At 26.3% G+C, this 26,400-nt stretch overlaps 1 protein-coding gene across 3 annotated transcripts in view; it reads right to left on the bottom strand.

Moving 5' to 3' along the window:
* Window positions 1-26,360, bottom strand: part of LOC107451445 (TSC complex subunit tuberin) — a 57,184-nt gene extending 30,824 nt beyond the window's left edge. The window contains exons 1-20 of one of the 3 annotated variants that reach the window (XM_043054983.1): window positions 26,286-26,360; window positions 24,549-24,690; window positions 23,144-23,230; window positions 21,229-21,339; window positions 19,616-19,695; window positions 18,642-18,706; window positions 16,834-16,966; window positions 16,706-16,754; window positions 15,509-15,634; window positions 14,116-14,189; window positions 13,915-14,035; window positions 12,147-12,290; window positions 11,926-12,063; window positions 10,345-10,448; window positions 9,054-9,135; window positions 6,658-6,813; window positions 5,584-5,703; window positions 2,491-2,613; window positions 985-1,088; window positions 661-805 (exon numbers count right to left, since the gene is read on the bottom strand). In XM_043054983.1, coding sequence (XP_042910917.1) covers window positions 661-805; window positions 985-1,088; window positions 2,491-2,613; window positions 5,584-5,703; window positions 6,658-6,813; window positions 9,054-9,135; window positions 10,345-10,448; window positions 11,926-12,063; window positions 12,147-12,290; window positions 13,915-14,035; window positions 14,116-14,189; window positions 15,509-15,634; window positions 16,706-16,754; window positions 16,834-16,966; window positions 18,642-18,706; window positions 19,616-19,695; window positions 21,229-21,339; window positions 23,144-23,230; window positions 24,549-24,677 — 2,091 coding nt within the window. In that variant the 5' untranslated portion in view covers window positions 24,678-24,690; window positions 26,286-26,360. Of the gene's footprint in view, window positions 1-660; window positions 806-984; window positions 1,089-2,490; window positions 2,614-5,583; window positions 5,704-6,657; window positions 6,814-9,053; window positions 9,136-10,344; window positions 10,449-11,925; window positions 12,064-12,146; window positions 12,291-13,914; window positions 14,036-14,115; window positions 14,190-15,508; window positions 15,635-16,705; window positions 16,755-16,833; window positions 16,967-18,641; window positions 18,707-19,615; window positions 19,696-21,228; window positions 21,340-23,143; window positions 23,231-24,548; window positions 24,691-26,131 lie in introns of all 3 variants that reach the window. The other 2 variants (XM_043054982.2, XM_043054984.2) reach the window with 2 other exon arrangements.
* Window positions 26,361-26,400: the final 40 nt, after the last annotated feature.

Raw genomic sequence — 26,400 nt, 5'->3', positions numbered from 1 at the left:
TCTCAAAACCACAGTTTAGTCCAGACTCATCTTGTGAGGGTGGATTTTGGAACTTTCTACTCCCATTGAGGCTTGGCAGAATTAAGAATTTGTCTTTGTGCCATTTTTTTATCGTTTAAACATCGTTGACACCTCTACATGTTCTCTTGGTATCACTGTTTTGAATTTAGATGACTGCCCTGTGATATCTGCTGTCTTAAGTTGAATGACAAAATATTGGAGATCTGTGGTCTAATGGCCAAATATCTGGCATTTCATAAATAAAAATGTAGTTCTGTGTATGAAAACAAAACCAGGGTGGCTAAAAATGCTCAGTAAATGATTTCCTGACTTTACCAGACTGGTTTTATCAAGTTTCCCTTATTTTTCTAACCAGTAGTATAAATTTTGTTATTTATTTTTCAGTTATGCCTTATTCTTATGCACAAAATGTATTAAAAAACCTTATAATTATTATCGAAAGTGGACTTTTAAGTGCCTCATACTCAAATTGGCTCATTTCTTCTGACTTTTTAGGTAATTAAATTCCCTGACATTTCTCAAATTTTTGGAGATTGATAAAATTTCCAGACTCTTTCCTGCTCTGGGGGTACCTTGTAAAAAGTATGTGTTTGTTTAAAAAAATTTTTATTACAGTTATAAAGTCATATTCAAACTTACTTCTTTCAAGGAAGTTATGATAGCTAAATAAGCTTGCTCATAGTTTAAATAGAAGATTGATTGTGTTAATGAAGGAGAACTAGGTGCAGGGCTTAAGGGAGCAGCATCCTTTTGTTCAGTCTTTGTTTTGATATTTGATTCAGAACTGAAACAGATTACATAATTAGCATAAATAAAACCAATATCAAATAATAACTATTCATAATTATTTTCCAAATTTCAAGTTCAAATCAAAGTTGAAATACACAGTTTACATAAGTGGAAAGCAATAAACATGCTTAAAGAAAAATTCAAAATATTAAAAGTAAATAAATTATTCCTTACCCTGAATCACAAAGTACATAAACACTGAACTCAACTGATTCATTTTCTAAAACACCAATCTGTTTTTTTCGATTAGACCTAATATGCAGCAAAAATTCAAGAATCTGAAATGTAAGTGTTATTTATATTGAGTACTATTCTTAGCATGATTAATCACAGCTACTGAGAGATAAAAGTTATTGACACTTTTTTGTTATTTACACTTCTTTTCTTCTACACATCAGATTAATTTTTACAAAAGTAATTGTGTTTGCTCTATAATGAAAAAAGTAATAAATTAAAAAATTAGAGAAAGTAAAAATTTAACAATAAATATTATTGTATCTTTCAAATTTTAAAATTATAAAGCAAATTTCTTACATAAATATATATATTAAAAAAACAACATTTTGTTTGAATTGTTGATTTGTTTGTTTTATAGAAGGAATTTTTATAAATTCAAACTATTAAATGGTTCATAAAATTGCATGACTTAAAGAAGTTAAAACAAAAACACATGATTCAACACATTTGATTAAAATTCAAGAATATACAGACATAAATAAATGTACACTATGTCAAGAACAGAGCAAAATCACACTCTTGCCATATTGTTTAGAAAACTTTGACTGAAAAATACATAGAAAAATTATCTGTATTTTTCAGTCAAAACATTCCAAAAATAATAAAAAACATCATGCAAAATTATTTACACCAAAGATCATTTCAGAAGAAAAATAATTGTTTGAAAACTTATTTTAAGAAAAATAATAAAAAAGAGTCATTTATAAGGAAAAAAGTATTTACAATAAAATAGATAGGAAACATTTCGTTTATCTTTACAAATGCAGTAAAAACCTGTTTACCTTAGCATTTCGTAAGTTGATCTCCAAGCATTAAATCGTAAGCATTAGATATTTTATAGGATTTTAGTTTAGAAATGCATTGATAAACAATAATCCTAATATTTACTAATAGAAATGTACCCATGTTTGTACTTATGATAATACTTATGACTATGATGTACTTATGACTTTTGTAATATGATAAAAAAGAATTTGAATTAATAAGTAAAGGCAAGATTTAAATTTAAAAATATTAATACTGCATTTTAAGTAATTAAGTAAAACAAAAAAAAAAAAGTTTGGGGAGCAGGGGTTGATTTGAACATATTCATACTTCATGTTCAAACCAAAAGCATCTTAATTATCAAAGCATGCATTAAAAATGCAAGATAAATACATTTTCAGGCATATTTTTGCACAATTTCATAATTAAAAATAAAAAATAAATTTGTTATTGAAGATATTAAAATATTAACACACATCTGTCAAGAAATATTTATACCGTCATAGAACAAATTTTGTCATTTTTTGATTGTCATTAATTTATGCACATGATGAATTTTCGGCAGTATGCTACTCGTGATTGATATTGAAATAGCAATTGTCATATTTTGTCACATTATCAGTCAAAGAATAAAAGTAATCAAGTAAAAAAGATAAAAAATTTTAAAAAAAGACTTACAAGTTTTCTAATCCTTATCACTTCATCAACGTAAGACAATTTTTCATAGTGCATTGTAATGTGATTGATAAATACTGTAAAAATTTCAGAACAATGGTTTGAAGGCACCATAAACAGTTGCTTCTGAAAATTTAAGAATAAATTTACAACATAGAATATATATATGTTTATAATAACAATCAGTTCAGTAAAGAAAATAAAGCCTTTTATCATAAATGCGCTAGTAATGAAAAATTTCAGATGTCTGCATTATCTAAGTGTGAAACGAAAAGAAAATTTAGAAATTTTTTCTTAAGAGATATTAGTTACTTAGTATCTTGGTATTCCGTTTTGGTTTCATGTTGCATATAGGCATATTAATATAATTACTTTTATTTAAATATGCAGTTACCTAGATTTTTGTAAAACTATTAACAGTTGCCTAAGTTTGTCTTAAATTGAACAAAATAATTTCTATTTGAACTCTTTAGATTCTAGAATAAATACCACTTTTAATTGTTTTAAAAAACAATTTAGAATAGGTCAATTAAAAGAAAAGATAGAAACAAATGTTTCTACTTAACGTTAAAACTAAACACACACCTTACTAATAATGTACTGCAAATCCAAGAAAAAAAGATAAGTTATTAATACTACAGAACCATAAAAAATTTTTTTTTTTTTGGGGTATTCGGCAAAACTCTGTGAAGTTACAAGAACACTAAAGAGCAACCCGACAATGGAAAGTAATTTTAATTGTTGGGTAAAGATGTCAGACAACTCGCCAAACCAAGAACTCTACGGCTGCAATATTAACTCTGACATGTCATTTCAAAAATTCCACACAGTAGTTAATAGTAGCTAGAGGCAGGAGTGATTGTGAGNCTCTAGTTTCTTAGACACATTGCTTCAATCCTAATCTGACCGAACTTGGGTTTTGTTTAATATAAATTTTATCTATTGGATATATTTAAATTATCCCTTAAATAGTCACGACACAATGATTTTTTGAAACGTCAGGACCTTCGATCTCCGGAAACTAGATTTAAACAAGGTTTTTTTCCTTTTTCTCAATCTTTCTTAGTTTACTAAAAATATATTTAAAATTTTACACCATACTTAGAACATTTACACATACCTATGATAACCTGGAGAAGTAAATGAAATTTACAAATATATCTTTCTTTCTTTCTTGAGTTTATGATTATAACTATTTACTGATAAAAAATTAATATTAATCTTGAATATAAAGCTTATGAAGGAAGTACCTGGCTCTCCCTTACAAACAAATAAAATAAACTGTGTTTTTAAGTTCCACCTTTCAAAATTTGATTTCCGGAAACTTTTGTGATCAATGATTTTTTTAAACGTCAGGACCTTCGATCTCCGGAAACTTCCGGATCGAGGTTAGCGAAAAATCCAGAAATCCAGATTTTTTCTGGAGCACAATCAGCCCTGCTAGAGAACTAAGGCTCCAAAGAAGTCTCAAGCTTGACAAGGACAGAACCCTATTAAGCAGTTATGATGATGCACTCCAAATGATGCAATTCCAATTCCACTCCAAATGATGATGCAATTCCAAACCACTATGCAAACTATTTCAGACAAGATATTTCCATTCCAATCCAAATGATACCACATTAGTTTAACATGGCATTCAGTTATCCAACAGCTCTTCCAGACCCTTGCCATAGGGTTCCAGAATAATTGACATATACCTAACTACGGGTCTCTTACAAAGAATATACAAGAGGGAAAAAACCAAACAACTGACAGTATTTAACCTACAACCTATTTTCATGATATTTTAGGTGACAGCTCTGCCCCCTTTCAAACCATAGGACGAGTACCAGAAACAGTATAAATAAAGATCCCAATGAAAACAAACATCAAACATTCAGAAGAGCCACAATTTTGAGTTTGTTGATCGACGGTACGTTACAGACTCCACAATCAAAATTATCTTAAGAAATCACAACTCCTCTAAAATACCATATTCAATTATATTTTCTAAAAAAATACTAAAAGAAATCAAACAAACTATTTTCTTTTTCATTCCATGCATTTAACCCCAATGGATACAATCAACATCACAAAAAAAGGTTTTAATAACCAAATTCAGAAGATAACATCTGAAACTCAAACAAGTTCAAATAGAAGTTCATTCTATCTTTTAGTTTGACTTTTAAATTATAACTTCTAAATAAATTCCACATTCAAAATGCCTTTTTTGTTAAGAAAATTAACAAAGCTTAACATATAAAAATTAATCTGATAAAATATAACTACACATATTATAATATTGAAAGATTATGTTTTATATCTATCACTATTTTCAAAATTAATAATTCGTGTAAGTCTCTTTTGTACATTGTTAAATATAGTCAATTTTTCTTTGCTTCTATGCATGTAGGATTTCATTTTTTGAGATCTATAACCCAAGGTTGGTGTAGTGCTTTCAAATTGTTAACCATGTTGCTATATGTAAAAAGATGAAAAAGTTCAGTTAAGATAAATATGAGAAAGTGGAGACATTTCTCCTTGTTTCTTTTAGGTAAACAAAGGATCTAGTGGCAAAAATATTAATCAAAAAACTTCACTTTGTAATGGAAAATATTAAACACCAAGTTGTCCGTGTATTACTTGTAACTTGAAATGGAAATTTATAAGATGTACAAATTGTAAAATTTATAATATGATTGCTACAGTTAAGGCATCTATCGAATTAGATGCAATGGGAATGATTCCAAAGCTCCTAAAAATAATGAATATTTTTTCAAGATTTTACTTGCATTTATTTTACTTTTCCTTAAAAAATTATTTTAAAAAATAAAAAAATACTACTCTATTAAAAAATAATGATATCATGTGGAAACTTCAAACAGGATTATTGAAAAATATGGCAGCCAAGAAAATGCTTACAATTTTTAAAATGAAGCGATTGGGAGAATACTCCACAGTCTACATGTTACAGTTACCCAATGTAACATATGTTTTTAATTTTAGCATAAAATCTTTCAAAATGTTTTTAAATTTAATATCAGAGCACAATATTAACTTTAGTCTATCATTAAGAAGTAAATTAATTTACATAAAAATATTAATAAAAACCACCTTGAAAACACGAATAAGCCCTTCTACAGCAGCTGTGACATCAGAATAAGGTTTACCATCTACTTCACTTCCAGAAGAGATAGATTCATCCTTCAAATCCTCAAACATCCTCTTCATAATCTTTACATGAAAATTAATATAATAATATATCATATTAGATAAATATTTAGTAATACTGCATAGTCAAGTTAAACACGTCAAACCAAATATTCCCACATAAATAATAAAATATTTACTGTCAATATTGATTATACAACAATATTAAAGGAGTGCTGTGAATGTGGGATACGAACAAAATAGATATTTTTTTAAAGTTGCATGGTTTACGGAGCACCTCATTACTAGAAGAGAATACTATCACAAAGAAGTCTAATAAAGTTTCATAGTGTATATTTTGAGAATTATATAATGATTTCTCTCAAAATAATTATACAAGTTTTAAAACGAAAGCTTTTAATTTATGTAGTTCATTGATTTATTGTCTGTTATTGATAGTTTATCTATTTGGTTTGCCTAAGTATGTTTATGTTCATAAAAAATATCATAAATTTTTCATGAAAATAAAAATAATATAGAGAAATAAATAAAGATACATTTAAATATATAATAGTAATTTATTAAATGTCTGCTAGTTCAGCAAAATAAAAAATGAAGCATAAAGAATATCTTTTGACCTAGCAATAAGATTTTCTGGTACTAAAATGCAACCTTATTGCACACCTTAATTAGAAGGTAAAGCTAATATAAACTTTAAAAATTAAAAAAAAAACTCGAAATTTTTTTTGACGAAATTAAATTTTGCAACAGTTTTGCTAGCTAAAAATATACTGATCCAATAGAAATTTTGATAAAAGAAAAAAAACTTTCAGGCAGCAATGTAGGTGCATATTCAAACTCAATTCATTTAATAATCATAGTTTTTTTTAAAAAAAAATTTTTTTGTTGAAAAATTACAACATTTTATAAGTTAAAAAAAGATATCTTAAAAATTCGAATTAGTTACAATTTACACATGAATATATATGTAAGAAAACTAAAATATAACATATTTATGAAAAAGTAAACTAAAATTACCTTTTCAATTATACTAATCACTTCTACAAACCAACTACTTGTGCAGGACTCTGCTATTTCAATTAGAAGGGACACAACAGCTTTTCTAACATTTACATCAGCTATGGAATCAGCATGAACCATATTTTGAAATATAGTTTGGTCCATCACATCATCCTAAAATATTATTTAACACGTTAATAATAACACAAATGTAGTTACATATGAATAATAATAATAGTATAACATATAAATTTTATCACATTTAAAGAAAAATTGCAGAAACTTTATTTTGATATTTCAAATGTTAAACAAAGTGTAAGAAATATTTTCTGCAATTTTGTAAATCTGATAAAAATAGTTTTTAAATTTTGCAAAATTAACAGATTGTAGTGATAAAATATTTAGTTATCGAAGAAATGTCTTATATAACGAAAAATTTGAAAAAGAATAAAAAAAAGCATAACTTATACAGAGTGTTCTATAATGATTGCTCTTAACATATATTTTGAGAACCGTAGGCAAAAATGCAGATAAAACCTTGGGGTATATCTTGGGGGTCACAAATTAATATTAAATGGTGAAAAAGACAAAAACTGTTTCAGAAAAACAAATCCCTATAAATGAAAGTGGATGAGAATTTGAAAGCTGATCATAAGAAACACCTTAAGGTTCTGACAGGTTACTGGTTTTGATGTATTGTACACCTATCTTCTCCAATAGTGATTAGTTAGGTATCTAAAACGTTTTCTTTTAAATTGCACCAAAATATTAATTTGAAACCTCTAATTCGGATACTATTTTATCCCTATTTAAGAGGAACTCTAAACACATACATATTGCAGTAGTTTTCAAAGCTGGAATGGAAGCTGGACTGCACAAAAATAGTGGACACTAAAAAACTTTTTTAAACTATCTTCTTAAACTAGATCTAGAGGATGATCACAATAAAGATGGATTTTATAACCGATGTTGGACAACCGACCCAATTTTAGGTTTATAATTACTAATGTTCAACTGAGTAGTCTTGTAATTTTGAACTCAATCCAGATGACAAGGGAACTACTGGATCAAGTATTGGGAGAAATTTGCCTTCATGCAGGACTTTTTGAAGGAACTAAGCAGCATTTGCATTACACAGAGAGGAAAACCTCCTTGACGGCGAGAACCCATCCCCACAAGAACCTCCCACTGTTAGCTTCATGGCAAGGGGACTCTAACCCATGATCAGTCTACCACTTAAGATATTTCACTTCAGCGCTGTGGTCGGTGTGTGCCAGGTGCAGAATTAGTATCAACCAGCCCTCGCTGAGATTCAAACCTGGTTAACCTCATTGGAAGGCGAACACTCTATCCCATGAGCCACCATGGCTCTAATAAAGATAGATTGATTATGATGCAAGAAATCTTTATAGTTTATAAATTAAAAATTTGAAAATATTAACCAAAAATAAACTACTGGACCTTCTTACGGCCCACCCCAGGTTGCTGAGTTATTGAAGAAAAAAAAAACATTTAATACCAAACACTCTGTATAATAATTTTTTTCCCACTTTCCTCTCAATAGAATATTATTTTTTCCACTTTGAAGAATTTTTTTAATACAATGAATGTTTTTGAACAATAAGTGTTTGCAAAATTGTGTTTATTTTCTTTATTAAGTGTAACCTACTTTTTTTTAAATAAAATTAAGCTTATTGTGATACTTTTTGTGTAACAAATAATTCCCATGCTTTTTGGAGGGCTTTATTTTTAAGAGAGTCTGAATTATAACTTATTTGAGCATATTTCTCATAAAAATTGAATTGCATATTTAATTTATAATGTTAGGTAACAGTTTAAAAAAAATTTTGACAAAAAAAAAAATCAAATTTTTTATTTTTGACTTATTTTGAAAGGGAAAAAATGAAAAAAATCAGTTTACATAATTAACTGTAATTATTAAACTGATTAAAGAGAAAACTGATGCTAAGTTAATGATACATTTTGAAATTTTCGCGCTTGACCAAAATTTCACAGATTTACTATTGCAGCTGTAACAAGTCACTTCTAAAGTTTTTAGGAAAGTTTAGAAGAATAAGATTTTAATAAACTAAATAAGTTTATTTTCTGACCAGGGAAAAGCTTTCACATTATCAATTTTTGGATACTTTGGCTTAAGGGTTGAGAAAAATAGTTTGGCCACAATTTTTCATTTTTATTTAGTGTTTTATTTTATATTTTAGAAGTAGGAATGTCAGAATAATGTCTGGAATTTAAATTTCTTTGAAACATCAAGAAATTCAGAATTTCACAATTTTGCATGATATAATACTATTTTAGCAAACATTTAAATTATTTCTTAAATATTTTGTGTAGTAAAAGCAAATCATCACACATAAATGTAACATATCTGTTAAAGATTGGAAGATACTTACTTCCCAGATGTAAAGATTTTTCTCACGAATTTCATGTATTCTTTCGAGGACCTTCAACTGAATACTATGGCGCTTTTCATTTCTATTTCAATAGAAATAAATATTTTAGAAGAATAAAAAAATGTTGTATAAAATTTGAAATAATAAATTAATAAACCCATCATTTTTCTGCTAAATGTTAAATTCTATAGAATAACAGATATTTTATTATATAAATTATTTCTATGCAAATTTGAACATTTACACTGAACAGGAAACTAATGAAAGTACTTATTAGTAATAATGTACTAAAAATATAAGTGTAACCTATATTTTCAATGAAAATATTGCAAAATGGAAGAAGAAAAAACTATTTAATAAAATATATCAGTTGCTTCTAGTCACATTTTTTGAAATTATTAAGGGCTAAATTAAAATTCAAAGATAAACATAAACCAATTTGGATGCCTAAGAATATACAAAATTAATCTTTCTTATTTAAATTTAATATGCCTATTATACTACTTCAAAGGGAAGAATTAAATTCTGTTAAAAATCTTCCATCACAACTGAAATATAAAATTTTTGTGAAGCATCCTCCTATATTTATAAAATATTAAATATCAGACAACAGAGAAAGAAATCAGAAAAAAATTTCTTAGTTTTCAAATAATATTTTTTAATTTAATTATAGTTTTTATTAGGGATCAAAGCTCTCTACTTCATACTTTCCTTTGTTTGCTTCATAAATAAAATTTACCATATTATATAAGGTATTATACATTCTTAAGCTTGTGAAGCAACATCTAAGTTCATTGAGCTTTATGTCTAATTCTATTAATTTAAATTAACATAACTTTTATTGACAAATAGTAATTGAGCAGGATTGAATATAATTTATTATCGGGCACTAATCAGAGACCAATCTTAGTTTCTGATACAAGGGTGGCAGGTCTTGACGCAAGTTATTGATAAGATGCTCTTCCTGAATAAAATCAAAATGCATCATGTAAACTTCTGATATATGAAACTAAATCTTTATCTCCACATATTTTTCATAATCTCAGACTTAGATTTGCTTTCTGTTTTCAAGTAGAAAGTACTAACATTATAAAAAATATCAGATAATAAATATTTATTCACCACACAAAGAATAACTTTTCTATACTAATATCTTCAAATTAGATAAAAAAACATATTTGAACAATATACGTGCGTCAATTTTGTTAAAAATAAATGCAATAGTTGATTTGCAATACCAAATAAAAAAAATTTAAGCTGACTAATTATAGAAGGAAACTTAAAAACTTACTTGAAATAACTGTCCAGAAGTTTATTAATAGATGATATAAAATTTGGCTTAAATGGAGATATTGACTCTGAAATATGCAGTATTAGTCTAATCACAGATTGTTCCTGTAATAATAAAAAATGGCATTTACCTTTTAAAAGCATTTTGTGCATTTTAATATTGGTAAAGTTATTAATATTTTATAATATTTTGACAAAAAGGTGGTTATTAAATAGTTATCAATTAAAAAAAATTGTATTCGTCTTAACACAATTTAAAATGGGTAAACTCAATATTTTAACAAAAAGGTAATTTTTAAAGAAATAATCATGTAATAACAATTTTAAAAGCTTACATTCATTGTTTTAAATCATTTTTAACACAGTAAACTTAATATTTTGAGAAAAAAGAGAAAATTATAGATACAATTATCTATGGCAGTAATTCTTAATTTTTTACAGCCACAGAATCCTAAATGATCGAACTTCTTTCAGACTTTTAAAAAACGTTCATTAGCAGGTGTAAATATGTAACCGAAAAAAAAAATCAAAGTAATTCAGAAATATTTAATGGGAATGAAATTTATTTATTGCTTCATTAATAAGTCTTAAAATTAGGTTTTATGTTAACAGTTGAATTCACGAGTCTGCAGAGGCTAAATTTTTTGCTGTATAAGTTAAGTCTAGTAGGCTTTACCATTTAAGTTGAAATTGAATAAAATAAGCTGAATTATAATTTCTCAAAACGAACTGTTATAAATTGTAAGACAAAATTAATTCTTTATTCTTAAATTTTGTCATTTTATTTTGAATTTCAAAGTTCAATAAGTATTACTCATGCAATAATTTGTAAATGCTCATCATTTAGCAATTTATTCAATGTATTGTTATTGGAAATTTTTTTTTTAATTTTATTTCAATTTCATATGAATAATTTCATAAAAATTATTAGCATTAAATAAATATTGGATTACTGATTGGATACAAACCTATTTTTTAAAATTTTATAATAGTCATTGAACAGCCGACCCAATTTTGGGTTTACGACAACTAATGATCAACTCCGTAGCTTTGTAATTTTGAACCAATCTAGAAGACAAGGAAACTCATGGATCAGTACTCCCAGAGGTATGATTTGTTATAAGAATATGGAGGACTTTGTGACTCGACAGATTTAACGTGCATCAGTCACCATTTACTATATGGGGAGACTTCAGCCGAAGGGGATCAAATGCACGACCTCTCGGATATGCGCTTGGTACCCTACCAACCAGACTATCCCGGCCCTATACAAACCCATTTCAGCTTTCAAAAAGTCATTGATAAAAAAAAGGCTTAACTCACAGAACCCCAGAGACAGAGTTCCGTGGAACACCATTTGGGAACCGCTGATTAATAGTAATTATAAAAACTACATTTGAACATGAGCAAACGTAAATATTACAAATATAATTATATCATTCTAAGTGTTTTGTAATCTAAGTGCTTTTGTTGTCTAAGTGAAAAATACATATACATTACGTATAATAAATGTACAATGGGGGGGAATTAGAAATATTTACTACTTGTCTAATTAGCATCGTTTTTAAAATAAACTACATACACTTCTAGTATCAGTACATGTCTCAATAATTCTGTACAGATTATCAGCATAAATCTCAGGACACTTCTCTTCAACAAGAGTGATAAATTCATGAACTGCTTTACCTAAGCTGGACATCTGTGGAGTTTTAGTCTGAAGCTATAAATGAAAAAGGAAAATAAACAAAAATACTGATTTATCATGGATAATTTAGAAGTGAGAAAAAAGAAATCTTCACTTACCTGTGGATACTCAAGGACTTTCAACAAAATATTAAATATTATATTCCAAGAAATACTTCTTAATTCATCACTTTGCTGTCCTACTAAACGTTGCAGACATAAAATAGTTTCATATGCAATAATACTACTTCTAGCGTCCAACACCTGAAACATAATTAATATAATTAAATTAAATAATTGTAAATTTTTATTAACACCCACCAACAAAAGCTTGTGACTAACACTTGAAAAAAATTAACCCCGGGACTGATAACTTAATTTTTTCATATAGTATATTATACAATATAATAATTGGGCATTATTTTACATGAGTAAATAAAATTTACCCTTCATGCAGCCAACAATTAAAATTTAGTTACTAAGTATATCGCTCTTTTATAACATTTAAATTATTTTGTTTTTTTTTATGCATATTGATGATGTTTGTTTTTTTACATGTACAGTAGGGAACAGATTATCCAGAACGATCGGGACCATCACTATTCCGGATAACTGATTTTTCCAGTTTTCTGAATTGCTACAAAAAGCCGTTTTTATTATTGTTAAACCCAACTAAAAAAAGAAATATTTGGAAATAATCTTGAAAAAACAAAGTAATACACTAATGATTATTTCTAAAATTATGGTAAGGTAAACATCTTTCAAAAAAGAAAGAAAAATCCTAAAATCTTATGAGGAAAAAAAAATTTAAAAGAAAAAAAATGGCGGGAAAATTTATCGAATTTCGTTCCGGTTTACTGATTTCCGAATAACGGGTTCTGTACTGTACTTAATGAATATTTTTTAAAGTTGAAAGAATTTAAGGAAAAATTGAAAATTTTTCATTAATGCAATAAAAGATTTTATTTTAACCTTCTGAACATTAGTCTTTGATTTTTTCAGAACTTTACGCAGGTGGCAGCTAAACCTCTGAGCAATTTTTCTCAGTCAAACTAATTGGAGGGATAAATTTTTTTTAAAGGAACAAAATTTTCTAACATTGTCGCCAACGTGCAAATATGAAAACTTTTGAAATGAGCAATACCAAAGCAATTCCTATGTAGAAGTCATGATAAACTCTTTATTATCGTAATTGCATTTTTTGACAGTGTCATTTAAATATATTTTGGTTAGGTATTAAAGTTTTTATTAGATTACTTAAATTTCATTAATTCTCAATAAATTACCCCCATCTCTATTTAGATATTTTAAATTTTTTTTTAAACAATGAATGAGTGTACCACTAGTTGATATTACATAACTCATAATAGTCGTTACCAATATGATTTGATTTTTTAAAATTAAATAACATAAAGCATAATATATTCAAACTTATCAGGAATAACTTTGAATAAACTGTTTCATAGTTCATTGAATTGAAAAACAGCTTTTAAAATTTGACTTTTTCAATCTAATAAAAAAAAAGTAAATTTTTTAATATTAATAGTAACCACAGAGGATAGCTTTACAAATTTACAATGTTAAAATTAAAAAAAAATATTGAATATAGTTTTTTCTTAAATAAGTAATTAAAATTTCTTACAAAATTAACTAACTTTTGCAAAAAGGATTACATGTCTTAGTTTGTACGGCTTAGCTATGGAAACATATATGAAACATTTTCCCTTTTCCCCCATCAAGAATTCAAATTGAACTATTCTTGAATTATTTTAGTAGCTAATTTAATATTAGTTAAAAAATAACACACTACATTAAGTGAACATTTTATTATAAAAGCAAATTCGATAAAAGGAATTAGGATTCTTATTCAAAAAATTAAACTAATTACTTTAAGAAAGGAAGGCAAAATTGCATCTGGAGGATGTCTTAAAGAAGAAACACTATTTGTGCCCCATAGAGACATGCCAATAAAGAAAACTGCACCACGGACAAGTTTAGCAGGTTGAGACCTACAGAAATGTATGATAAAAATGAAATATCAAAAATATATAGACTTGTAATAGACTTTAAAAAAAAGAACATTAATTACTTTTCTTGGAGAATGAAGCAGAGAATATAAACACACGAATGGCCAACATTAGTACCTAGGAGATTCCTCATTTGCTAGAAAATATAATTAAATTAATATCAATAAATACTAAGGATGACTTTGTAAAAAAAAATGATTACTAGAAAAAATATACTTTCCAAGAAAAAATATGCATAACTAGAAAATATAAATTAATAGCAATAAATACAAAGGATGACAGTAAAAAAAATAATTACTAGAAAAATACTTTTTATTCGAAAAAATATATTTCACTCGAAAATATAACTAAATTAATATTAATTAATAATAAGAATGAGTTTGTAAAAAAAGTGAATTACCAGAAAAAATATACTTCACTAGAACGTATAATTAAATTAATAGCAATAAATATCATAGATGCCTAGGTAAAGTGGAGATATGAAGATGCCCCACCTCTATTATTTTGATCTAAGCTAAACTAAATCAGTTCTCTCTGTACATTAAAATTTTGTACAGAAGCTTGGATTTAAACTTTTGGAGGTTATTTCCATGAGATATAAACTATAAATGCAATTTAAATATAGTGTAATTTGTATTTTTTTAGTTTGCAAATCATCGCAAAATAAATGTAGCATAGTTGAATGTAAATATTAAAACTGTTAGAGATGAGTTTAGGCTCTGTTGTTAGAGTTTTAGCCTAAAGACTTTTGTAATAAGGGTGGGCTGAAGATTAGATTTTTTAAAGAATATTATTTACAAAAATAGAAGTCACTAATTAATCTTTGGGTGATGAAATAAATAAGATAGTCAATAAACAATTTCTAACACCATCTCTTAAAGGGAAAAAATAAAATTAATAGCTGAAGAAAATCTGAACCTGAAAACTAATCTTAACTTCAACAGGCCTGGAAAATAATAGTCTCTTATAGCTCTTAACTCATCTTTAATAACAGTTACAGACTCCTAGCGGTTAGTTTAAAAAAGCTTGAATTCATTTTTAAAAAATATAAAAAATAAATTCAAAAATATTCATAGTTTATAGTCAAGGGACTATAAACTATGAATATTTTTGTATTTATTTATTTACAAACAATGTTTGTTGATGAGACTTAGTTAATTGCGTAGCACATCTTTGAATGCTTATAAATTTTTAAGATAAAAATTAAATAAAAGGAATCTAAAAAATGCTTTAATATAACTAATGCAAATTAAAATAAAACATATAGAATTTAAAATAGAGAATTGTAGAATTAAATTTGAGAAAGATTAAACATTTACATGTTGCCTAATGGAAAAATAAAAGGGAGGAGACTAACTTTAAAATCAAACTGACATCAGGAAATTATATTTAAACTGTTATTAAAGATTAAATCTTTAAAAAAAAACAGTTTAAATCAAAGGAATTAAATTATACCTTCCAACTACATTGAGAAAACCTTTCAATATTTACAGTAAGGCACAGAGTACAGATGAAAGTTTTCAAAACTGTTTGTGGCAAATGACTATATAGTAATAGAGCATCTAAAATATTGAGACATTCCTGAAATGAAAAGATCAAAAAACTGAATAAAAATAAGTCATAATTAGGGTTGCAAGTTTGTGGCGGTGTGAATTGCCGCAATTCTCAAGTTTTTCGAAAAATTTGCAAAGGTTTCAAAATGCCCTGATTTGTGCGAAAATTGTTTAAAATTTGAAATCAAGAGCAACATTTTGGTGTAGAATTTTGAAAGATGGTTGGTGCTTTCTGAGTGTATATTTTATAGCATATGCAATTGCGCCAAAATTTTGCGAGCTTTTAAAAATTTTATGCGATTTTTTTTTTCTTTTTTAAGGAATAAACTTGCAACCCTACTCATAATGATACTAACAAGTTAAAATGGTATTATTAAATACTCAATATAAATGATGTAATGTGGAATATTTCAGAGAAATAAAAAAGAATTTTTATACTTAAAGATAGTTTATAGTTTTTGCAGTTTTTAAAAAGCAAATTTAAATAAACATCATTAACATGAAAAAGTTGACCTATTTTATACCAAATATAATCTGTATAGTAAGATTACTAATTATGTATCCAGAACTGGCAACAAGGAATTTTAATATTTGAGTTAGTAAGCTTACAGAAAATTTCTATGCCCACCCACCACTACACATAAATAATTAAAAAATATATATGTAATGGTATTAAGTCTCCTACTAGGACCGGGCCATTTATTCATGTGAAATCTAATATTAATTTAAACATTTTGTTTTCTGCAGTATTCTTATCATACCGAATATCTTGCTGATTTAAATACATAAAAGTAGAAATTTGATGTTAAATCATTGTAAGAACTTATTTAAAGCTCAGCTAATGAATACTAGAATCAATTCATCTCTGAGCAGTGACAATACTACTTCTTACTGAGTGGCACAGTTTCGGTGAGAAAACCTCCTCCTACATTACTAGATTAATTGACATTTTGTCCTGTGTTGTCCTTATCTCCAGAAAGTTTGTCATAAAAAAAGAACTCAACAACTTGAAACACATAACATAAATGAATACATAAAAGAGAGCAAACAATTTTTAGATCTAAACATATTTTTAGATAGAACTTTAATGTATACTGACTTGAATGTCATCTTCATTTTTTGTTTCAGCACTGTGTGTTAAAATATTTCTGCGGGAAAAAATTAATTAATTCAACAAAAGTTACAAATATTTTTTTTTCACATGTCAGTAATAATAAATGAACTTACTGAACAAATCCTAAAATTATATCATCATCTATGTAAGCAGCATTATATTTTATAACATTTGTGACTAAATTTAAAAACTCTGCAGCTTTTACAGTAGATAAGATGCTAGGAAACCAATAGAGAAGGAAAGCACCTAAAATTTAAAATAAACAAATTTAAAAAAAAAAAAAACACAGGCATAAAATATTTGACAATCTTTTATATTAACTTATTATGCAAATTACTTGAAATAAATTATGTTTTTTAAAAAGAGAAGTCTAGATATAAATATGCAGAATACATGATTAATCAGTGCTGTGTAAAAACTGATATTATTAATTAGCGCAGGACAATATTGTAAGTTTTGAAATCATCTTTCAAAAAACATACTTTTTTTTTGTAGCTAGATTTAGATTTTTGCCCATCAAAATATGAAGAAAAGAAAGAAAAAAACATTACAGACAATTACAAAATTAGTTTACTTATCAAAAAAAAAAAAAAACTTCTGTTTCAAGGTATAAAAATTTTCACATAATTTTATACTATGTATTTTTAAATGACAAAATCCAAAGTTGAAACCAGAACAATAACTTTAAGCAATAAAATTTTTTATAAATCGTATTTTTAAACCTTTTTTTTACAACTATCCCAGTTATTCCATTGAATTTTTGAATTTCGTCCTTTAAAATCACAGCTTAAATTGATACAAAATTTGTGTATCTTACATTTATTATAGATTTTTTTATTTTTAATTTGCGTTGTAGAGTTCTATGCTAAATTTTTATTCACATAAATAGTCCTGGAGTTATCGCACATTATGCAAAAAGTGAAATGAACAGAATGTAAAATTTAACTTCGGGAGTGGGAGTATAAATTTTTTAAAAACTGATTAAAACTATTTAAAAGTATCCTTTTGTGTCTGATTTTGCAACTTATATATCCCCTGCACAAATTATTGATCATATTTAGATCACTCCTTAAACTACTATGGTACCTTTTTAATATATGAAAAACAATTCTTTAGAGCAAATTGTAAAGAAGTTCTGTTTACGTAGGACATTATTTAATGACCAAATATTACACTGTTTTGAACAGAGCACCTATGTTTAAAAGGATTTTAAACATTGATAATGATTTAGATTGTCTTAGAGTATAAATATATCATTTGCAACAGTGCAATAAATAAAAACCTGAAAATAGTTCATAAAATACTATTTCTACAAATTTTTGTAGCAAAAATAACTACCTCTTGCTCGGTATGCGGAAAATTTTTTAAAGTTCATGAATAATTTTTTACAACTTATATAAGTTTAAAGCATATTTCATTTTCATTAAAATATTTAATTAGTAACTTTTTGAAAATTAAAATAGCAAAATTCTTCGAAACGATGCAGTTTAAAACTTTGTTTTGTTAGAAAAAAATTACATCAAATAATTTAATTAAAGGGTTATTATTCCGTACAATTAGAATTCTTAGAAAATATTATCATAATAAGTGTGTTCTTGTTTTTTCAAAAATAAGATTTGCATTTGAACTTTTAATTCAAATCAATTATTTTTGTAAGAGAGAGAAAGGCAAGTCCCTTTTATATTTATTTTAAGATGAAATTTAGTAGACATTTAATTTAAATAAAGCATATGTCCTATTGCAATATCTTGAATAAATTGAAAACAGCAACTATTTTTTTAATCGACTTGATACTCTCTTTTTTTTGTAAAATTTGTTACTTAAACAATCATAAAATATTATAAAGTGATAACGTAATTAATCGGGGGAAAAAAATTCATAAACATCTAATTCCACCTTTTTTCTAAAATAAAATATTTACCAATTTCTTCCTCAAAATAGCTAATGAATTTCCCATTATCTGTCAGAGCTTTCAACACATCAAACCTGAAAATAAGATATTTGTTTACAAGTCTAATTTGAACAAAGTGTTAAACAGTAAAATATTATTCCTAAATAAAGAAATCAAAAATGATACCATGATAATTACATAACTTTTAAACTTTTCAAGGATGATTTTTCCCAGTGGTAGTAAAATGGAATTTAAATTGCAATTTTAGGCAGTAACATAAGCTATATTTTGAAAGAGCTTTTGAGGACTACCACGAGAGTATTACACATTAATAAATATGCTTAATTTGTTTAAAAATAGTGGAGGTGGTCAAAAAGATTATAAATTAAGTTTATAAATGCAAGGAATATATAGAAAGCTTACATTTTACTACCACTTTAAATATTGAAATAAACTTTTACGCCAAATAAGTAAATGTTGGCAGGTATGAAATTAATTAAAAATATTAGAAGTTGGAAAATTTCAATACCATATTTGAAGTTCAGAAAAAATATCAAGAAAAGATATTATTCAATCAAAAAGATATTAGTTATGAATTACTGTTATTTAGTACTCAGTCTAAATTTTGAAATTTGAATAATGGTAATTGAGAGAATAAAATATTTTTCAGCAATTTCATCAAACATTCATTCAAAATTGTTATCAAGCAAATAATTGAAATTGAAATGAAACATTGAATAATTGAAATGGAAATATCAAATAAATAATTGATTCATGAAATATGCTATCAAACCAATTGTAAGTTGATTTGTTTTATCTCAAAATAAAACAAATAAATTTATAATTTCAACAAATAAATGTTTTCTCGTTATTTGTATCCTCTTTTCATAGCTGGCATGAACAGAAATTTAAAAAAAATATTAAATAATTAGGGAAAAAATAAAAATTCACAAAAAAATCCTTTTGAAATGACTATATTTGCTAAGCTAAACTATAAAAATCACCTGGAACAAAGATCTTCCTCAACATTATGATTCACAATCATGCGATACAAATAAGATCTCACAATATCCAGCTGATCCATCTGTAAATAAAAGTGGTTTAAAGTAAAACAGTTACAGACTGAATTTAAATTTCTGACAATGCATAAATGATTTATTTTCTGAATACAGAATTCTCCTCTGAATGAATTATGTTTTCTCAGTAGATTTTAATACTAGATCTTTAAAATAAGAAATGACAGCAATTAGGATAAGAGTTAGATTGGTTGGAACACAGGACAAAAGTTAAATATGTATCTTAATGTTACAAAAAAAAGTTTAATATAAATAAGTATATATAAGACCATTTACTGCAATTTTAGAACTAAGTACACTTTTGGAAAATATCTATAACTTAAAATTATAGTTTTTAAGGTGCAAACTTTTAAAATGTATCATTAAAAGTTAAAACAAGTTTCCATAAAAAAATTTAAAACAAATAATATTATAAATTGGAAAAAGTCCTAACTTGAATGTGTGTGCATAACTTGAATGCAATGTATAGAACACTATTTAATAAATGGAAATTCCAAGAAAATATTTGTGCTCAAAAAATAAACCCTTTACAGAGCAAATTAGTGAAAGTACATAAAAATATTTAAAAGAAATGTATCAAAATATATAATCGTTTTTTTTTAAAAAACTAAATTTTTTCTGTTTTTGTTAGAAAAGTTATAATTTGAATGTTAAGAGTTTGATAATATAAGAAATTAGAGATAGGGGAAAGGAAAGATAAGATTGACAAAAAAAAATTATTAATAATAATAATTAAATGCTACTGTTCCAACCATTTTTTTAAAATCTGAAAGGAAAAACAAAAAATTTATAATGAAGGTAAGCATTTACCAAACCCTGCACAACTTTAACTGGATTAGTATAAAAAAACCAACTCACCAAACTTTTGGTTATTTTTTATAGAAACATTATCTTTTGATTACTCAAAAATTAAAAACGTTCTTTTCAAATTGAAAAGCAAAGTAAATAAATAAATGTTTCAAACTTCTAATATATTGGAGACTTTGGAAGTACGGTAATACTTTAAAAAGTTGGTGCAGGGGACTTCTCATAACGATCCTTTATGTACCATGCATGTATGTTATGTACTAGGATGTTTCAACATAAATGATAGACAATGCAACAAAGTACAGTTTTTAAGTAAATTAAATAAACTTGTTCTTTTATACCATTAAACTTTCCTTTTCAAAGATTCTGGAATAATACTCTCTTTTCAACTTAAATTTTTGACAAAAATATTTTTTGTTTATAATCTGAGATGACACAAGTTAAAATAGCTCCATTAGATTGATGTATTGAAATTATATTACAATCAAGGATTCTATTATCAAATCTTCCTTTGTAAGTACAAAACACTACAGGATAAGTTATATTCAAAAAACCATAAGGAAAAAAGAATGTTTAGTTTGTGTTAATTGGAAAAGATTAGACAGTCAAAAACATGTATACAGTTGATAATAAATACAGTTGATAATACTAAAAACAGTTGATAATAATAATAAAAAAAAGAAACATTGTGTTATTTATTACAATTATTTAATATTCCTTTCTAAGAGTTATACCTGGCCACATATGAGAGCACTATAAAACTGCAACACTATTTGTCTCGTTTCAGATGAACTTTGAAGGTCTAATAAATCTTTGATGTTATAGCAAATTGCTTCAACGGCATACTATGGAAAAAAAATAATTTCCAAAAAATAAACATTCACATTTCAAGTAAAAACAAAAATGGTAAGAATTAAAGTAATATCAAATATTTCACAATATCTATATTTTTAAGATTTTAAGAAAATTCTATTTCAGTTAGTTTACATTAACATGTTAATTAGTTAATTTTCATTAGCATGTTGCAATAATGTAAAGCCGCAATAAGTACATTCATTTTTTTTTACTCATATTAAAAAGTTGTTTAACACTATCTTTAGAGTAAAAATACTTTATTTCATAATAATAAATCTAAATTTTTCCTTGCTAGATCACCAGAAATATTATACTAAAATATTTTTATTTAATTTCAACTAGACAGGAGTTCAAACTTTTGTTAGGAAAAAAAAAAATTTTTAATTGACCAAAAAATAATTTTTTTGAAGTTATATTTCTAAAGTATTATATAAAATAAATTTAACCTAGTTATATTTTTTTCATTTTTAAATTTTAAAAATAAGCAAGATATTGAAAAATTGTGAATAATTTCATGTTTGATCACATTAAGTTTTTCTGTTTAAATTGAGTCTATGATGAAATTGCTTATTTCTGAAACAAAAATCATAGAAAAGTTACAATAATTTTCTACAGTTTTTTTCAGCATTTTATAAAAGAGATTAAAATAGTTTCAATAATTTTTTTAAATAGATAATATCTAATTAAATTTAAAAAATTCAATAAAAATGTTTTAATTAGGTATGCTATCAGAATAATCTTATCAGGTATTATTAGCATATGTAAACCGCAAAATACAAATAACAGTTCATAATTTCTAAGAAGTGCGACGAACATTATTAAGAGCTAAGATCAATTTTTCTACACCCAGCATTTAATGTAGTGGAAAGTAGAACCATGTTAAGCTTTTGTGAAACTACATAAAGATAATTTGCCTTTTAAATTTAATATTATGAGGAAATGCAGTATGTTTTAAGTATTTATTTCGACAGGTACAAAAAGTAGATTTGAACAGGTAAAAGTAGTAGCATCTTTTAAAGAGGAACATTTCTTTGGTTACAAATTGAAAAGATTGAAGAATTTTTTTTTTAGCTTTATTGCAATTTTATAGCTCATAAGGAGCAAGAGATTTATTTATATTTGACAGAATTTGATTTGGTTGTTTGGTAGTACAATAACACTATTGTGCATTGAAAGAATATTTATAGCGTCTTGTTTTTTTTTTGCCATTACTCTAATTTTTATATAATAATCAGATATATCTTCTGTTTAAATGCAATTATCTTAAAACAGTAATCTTTTCTCGGATAAGAATTTTTTCGGATAATAGAAATAATTCCAGAATTTCAAGAATTATCTAGTTATTTTTGAATAAAATTAAAAATTAAAGAAAATTAAATTTTAAGAATGACACTGTTACCAACTTAAGAGAAAACAAAATCTTTTTATTATTAATTCATTTAAAGCAAAAATATTTAGGATTTTTAGTCTAGAAAACAGTTAAAAAAAATACTAAAACTAACATGTCAGCTGTAATCTTTTGGGCACCAACTAGGTCTTTTTTACACCAGATCAACATAATCATTGCATGGCTGTTGTTTTCTTTTACATTTCCTTCATTTAGAATTAGATGTTCATAAATGTATTTAAAATCATTAATACACTTATAATTTCTTTAATACTAAAAAATGTACTAAAAAAATGTAAGGTGTTCCGAAAAATAATAATAATAAATGAACATTCTCGCACAAAAACAACAAAATGCTTTTGTGTAAAATAAAATTGCATTTAACTAAGTTAAATAACTAAACTTGCCTTTTCTAGTCGTTTAGTCAACACAATTTCATACAACTCTTTTAAGGATTTCAGTCTGTGATTTAAATTATTATCAGAACAAAGATCCTAAAATGGAGAGAAAAAAATACATCAGTAATAATAGTGATTCTAAAAAAAAAGAAACAAATTATTTGTTCATTGTAGCTATTAATTTATTTGAATACACTAAATTAAATAATTCAAAAAAGTTTTTGATATATCCTTCGATACATGTTGCATAACTTGAAGCATAAATAATTTCATTCAAGTGCTCGAAGAATACTTAGTTTGCTACTTTAGCATTAGTTGCTTCTTCAGTTGCATTCAAAAAATATAAAACAATAAAAGAGATGAATGTGTCATGAATAATAATAGATTAAAATATATAAAGTAGCATAAATTTAATTTTTTAATAAAATTTCTATTTGAAAATTATAATTTTTCTTTCTCTTTTTAAAGATAACTGAAAAACAATCAAGGTGGTTGAAGAATAAAGTGAGCAAGATGAGAGATAAAATAATTTAAATTTAATTAGGACTGCAAACTAAGTTTTGATGCAAAAATAATAATAAAAAAATAATAAGATCTCAAAATCAAGAGATCTTAAAACCTTTGAATAATAAAAGGAGAAAATTCCATTATATGCATAAAAAATTTCACAGCAGTTAAAAAATCAGTCTCAATATAGAGATTTTTGTTGTTGTGTTAGTTCATTTACGTCGCACTAGAGCTGCACAATGGACTATTGGCGACGGTCTGGGAAGCATCCCTGAAGATGATCTGAAGACATGCCATCACAATTTTGATCCTCTGCAGAGGGGATGGCAACCCCGCTTCGGTAGCCCTACGACCTGGACGCGTAGTCGAGCACTTTACGGTAGCACAGTTTTAAAAGGACCAATAGCGCACACCCTTGGTCCCTACGCAGACTGATCCAAGTGGGTCACCCACCCGCACACTGACCGCAGNCGGTAGCCCAACGACCTGCACGCGAAGTTGAGCACTTTACGGTAGCACAGTTTAACGAGGATCAATAGCTCGGTCCCTACGCAGACTGATCCAAGTGGGTCACCCACCCGCACACTGACCGCAGCCAGTGATGCTTGACTTCGGTGATCTGCTGGGAACCGCGTCTTAACGATCAGTCCATTGTGGTACCTCAATATAGAGAATGCTGGTTTGAACATTCTTTTAAAAATATCTACAGTAATCTGAGATAATTCCTAAATTCTTAGAAAACAAGATTGTGTTCCAAGAATTGTATATCTAGATTCTTGTATATATCTAGATTTGTGCATACAGAAATTTGTATTATGAAATAAATCTTAGATACATTTTTAGAAAGTTTTTTGTTAACAATGGAATTTTATAAATATCAATAAAAATTTATAACAAAAAGAATTACCTTCAAATCATCACTGCTAAGAACATGAGTTTCTCTTTTTATACCTTCATAATTTATAGGAGTTGTTTCTCTTCTCCCAAACATCTGCTTAAATTTATCATTAAAGGAAGATTTTTCTTTTTTAGACATCTTTGGTTAATCTCTATTGAAAACAAACTTTCAGTTAAAAAAAATCTTTTAAACAGTAAATCAATTACACAAATTTGTATAAAACCAATTTGTTCAAAAAACTCCCCTAAAATATGCTAAAATATTGTAATAAATAGTTGAAATTAATTAGTGGTTAGTGACTTTATAAACAGTTTGCCAAAAGAAATATTATTTCCTTAAAAACTGCATAATGTACATTTTTTTTTAAATAATTTCATTTAAAAAATAAAATTTAAAAAAAATTATGATAGGCTGTTATAATTAGGTATTACATAAACATAAATATAACTTTTACAGATTTATATTAGAAATTTTGAAAACATCAGTTTTAAAATTCACTCATAAAATATACTCAGAGGTGGAAGGACTATAGGTTAGATTTCAATTGTTGTTGGGTTAATTGTGGAAGGTTTTCCTCGTCATGTAACGCAAATTAGTTCCTCCCTAAAAAAAAATTCCCCCATGGAAATAAGTTTGTCTTGATCCACAAGTTCCCTTGTCTTCAGCTTTAGATTCAAAATTATGAGGCTACAAATTTGAACTTTAAAGGTTGTCAACTCAGAATTGAGTCACCTGTTCATATTGTTTATGAAACTTCATATTTTGGAAAGATTTTCATGTTGATACCTGCACAAATGTAGTCAGAAATCCGTGACAACTAAGTAGTTACATGGAACAGCTAAGAAACTGCAAAGAAGCATTACAAAAGTGGACCAACTGGAAGGATATAAGTCTTATTTTTTAAAAATCCTTTAAAATTAAAAAATTCTTCGATACCTCAGAGAAGGTAGTCAGTGAAATCAGGTACCAATACGGAAGTATCCCGCAATTTTTAAAAGATTAAGAAATAGACCCTATCAATTGTAGAACCTGAAATTTTATTAAAATATATTGAAAATTGGAGCAAACTTAAATTTGAACTACCTACAAAACATTTTAAACGGTAGGAGAAAAAGTATATAATTGAAATGTAATTTATTGTTTTATTAATGTATTAATGTAATTTATTGTTTTTGTAATTTATTGAGCAATTGAAAGTTCAAAAATTTATTTAGAAAGAGTTTTTCGTACCAAACTTTAAAATACAATTTGACAAAGTTAGCGAAATTTGTTTACTTCTTTAAAAAAAAAAAGGTGACAAAAATGGATACCAATTGCGAGCTTTTACACTACAAAAATAAATAAACACTTGATCCTGGCAATAAAGAAGCGCATTCAAGGTAGGTATTGTAATTAATAATTCGTCTTAACGTAAGCTGAACTTTTTTGTTTTATCATTTTCTTTTATGATTCGAATCTAGTCAAATGCATACACGGAAGTCTACCAAATAACGCAATGAACCTAGATAATGGTAAACATTGAAAGAAATAAAGTCTGAGAATCATTAACAATTAACAGTAAGTCTTAGTTTTTATATAGAAAAAATGTATACATTATGTATTATATTTTTGATAGCAAAATGAGAACTTGTTTTTTAAACAAATACAAACCGCATGCACGTGAAGCAATTTCTCAGAACTCTCATTAATACACTTTCTTTGCTTAAAAAAATAATAATTACAGAGTGCAAAAATACATATACGTACATAAACTTAGTGACAAAAATTTAAAATTAAATCTGGACAGAGCAGACAACCAGATGATCAAATAATGTTGCCACTAAAAATCTGAAACTAGAAAAAGAACTCTTATATTTCAGTA

The sequence above is a fragment of the Parasteatoda tepidariorum genome, chromosome 2 (assembly GCF_043381705.1).
Source record: "Parasteatoda tepidariorum isolate YZ-2023 chromosome 2, CAS_Ptep_4.0, whole genome shotgun sequence".
In the NCBI taxonomy this organism is placed as follows: domain Eukaryota; kingdom Metazoa; phylum Arthropoda; class Arachnida; order Araneae; family Theridiidae; genus Parasteatoda; species Parasteatoda tepidariorum.
Note: the sequence above shows the minus strand (reverse complement) of the source record. Positions and strands in the feature narration are given on the sequence as shown.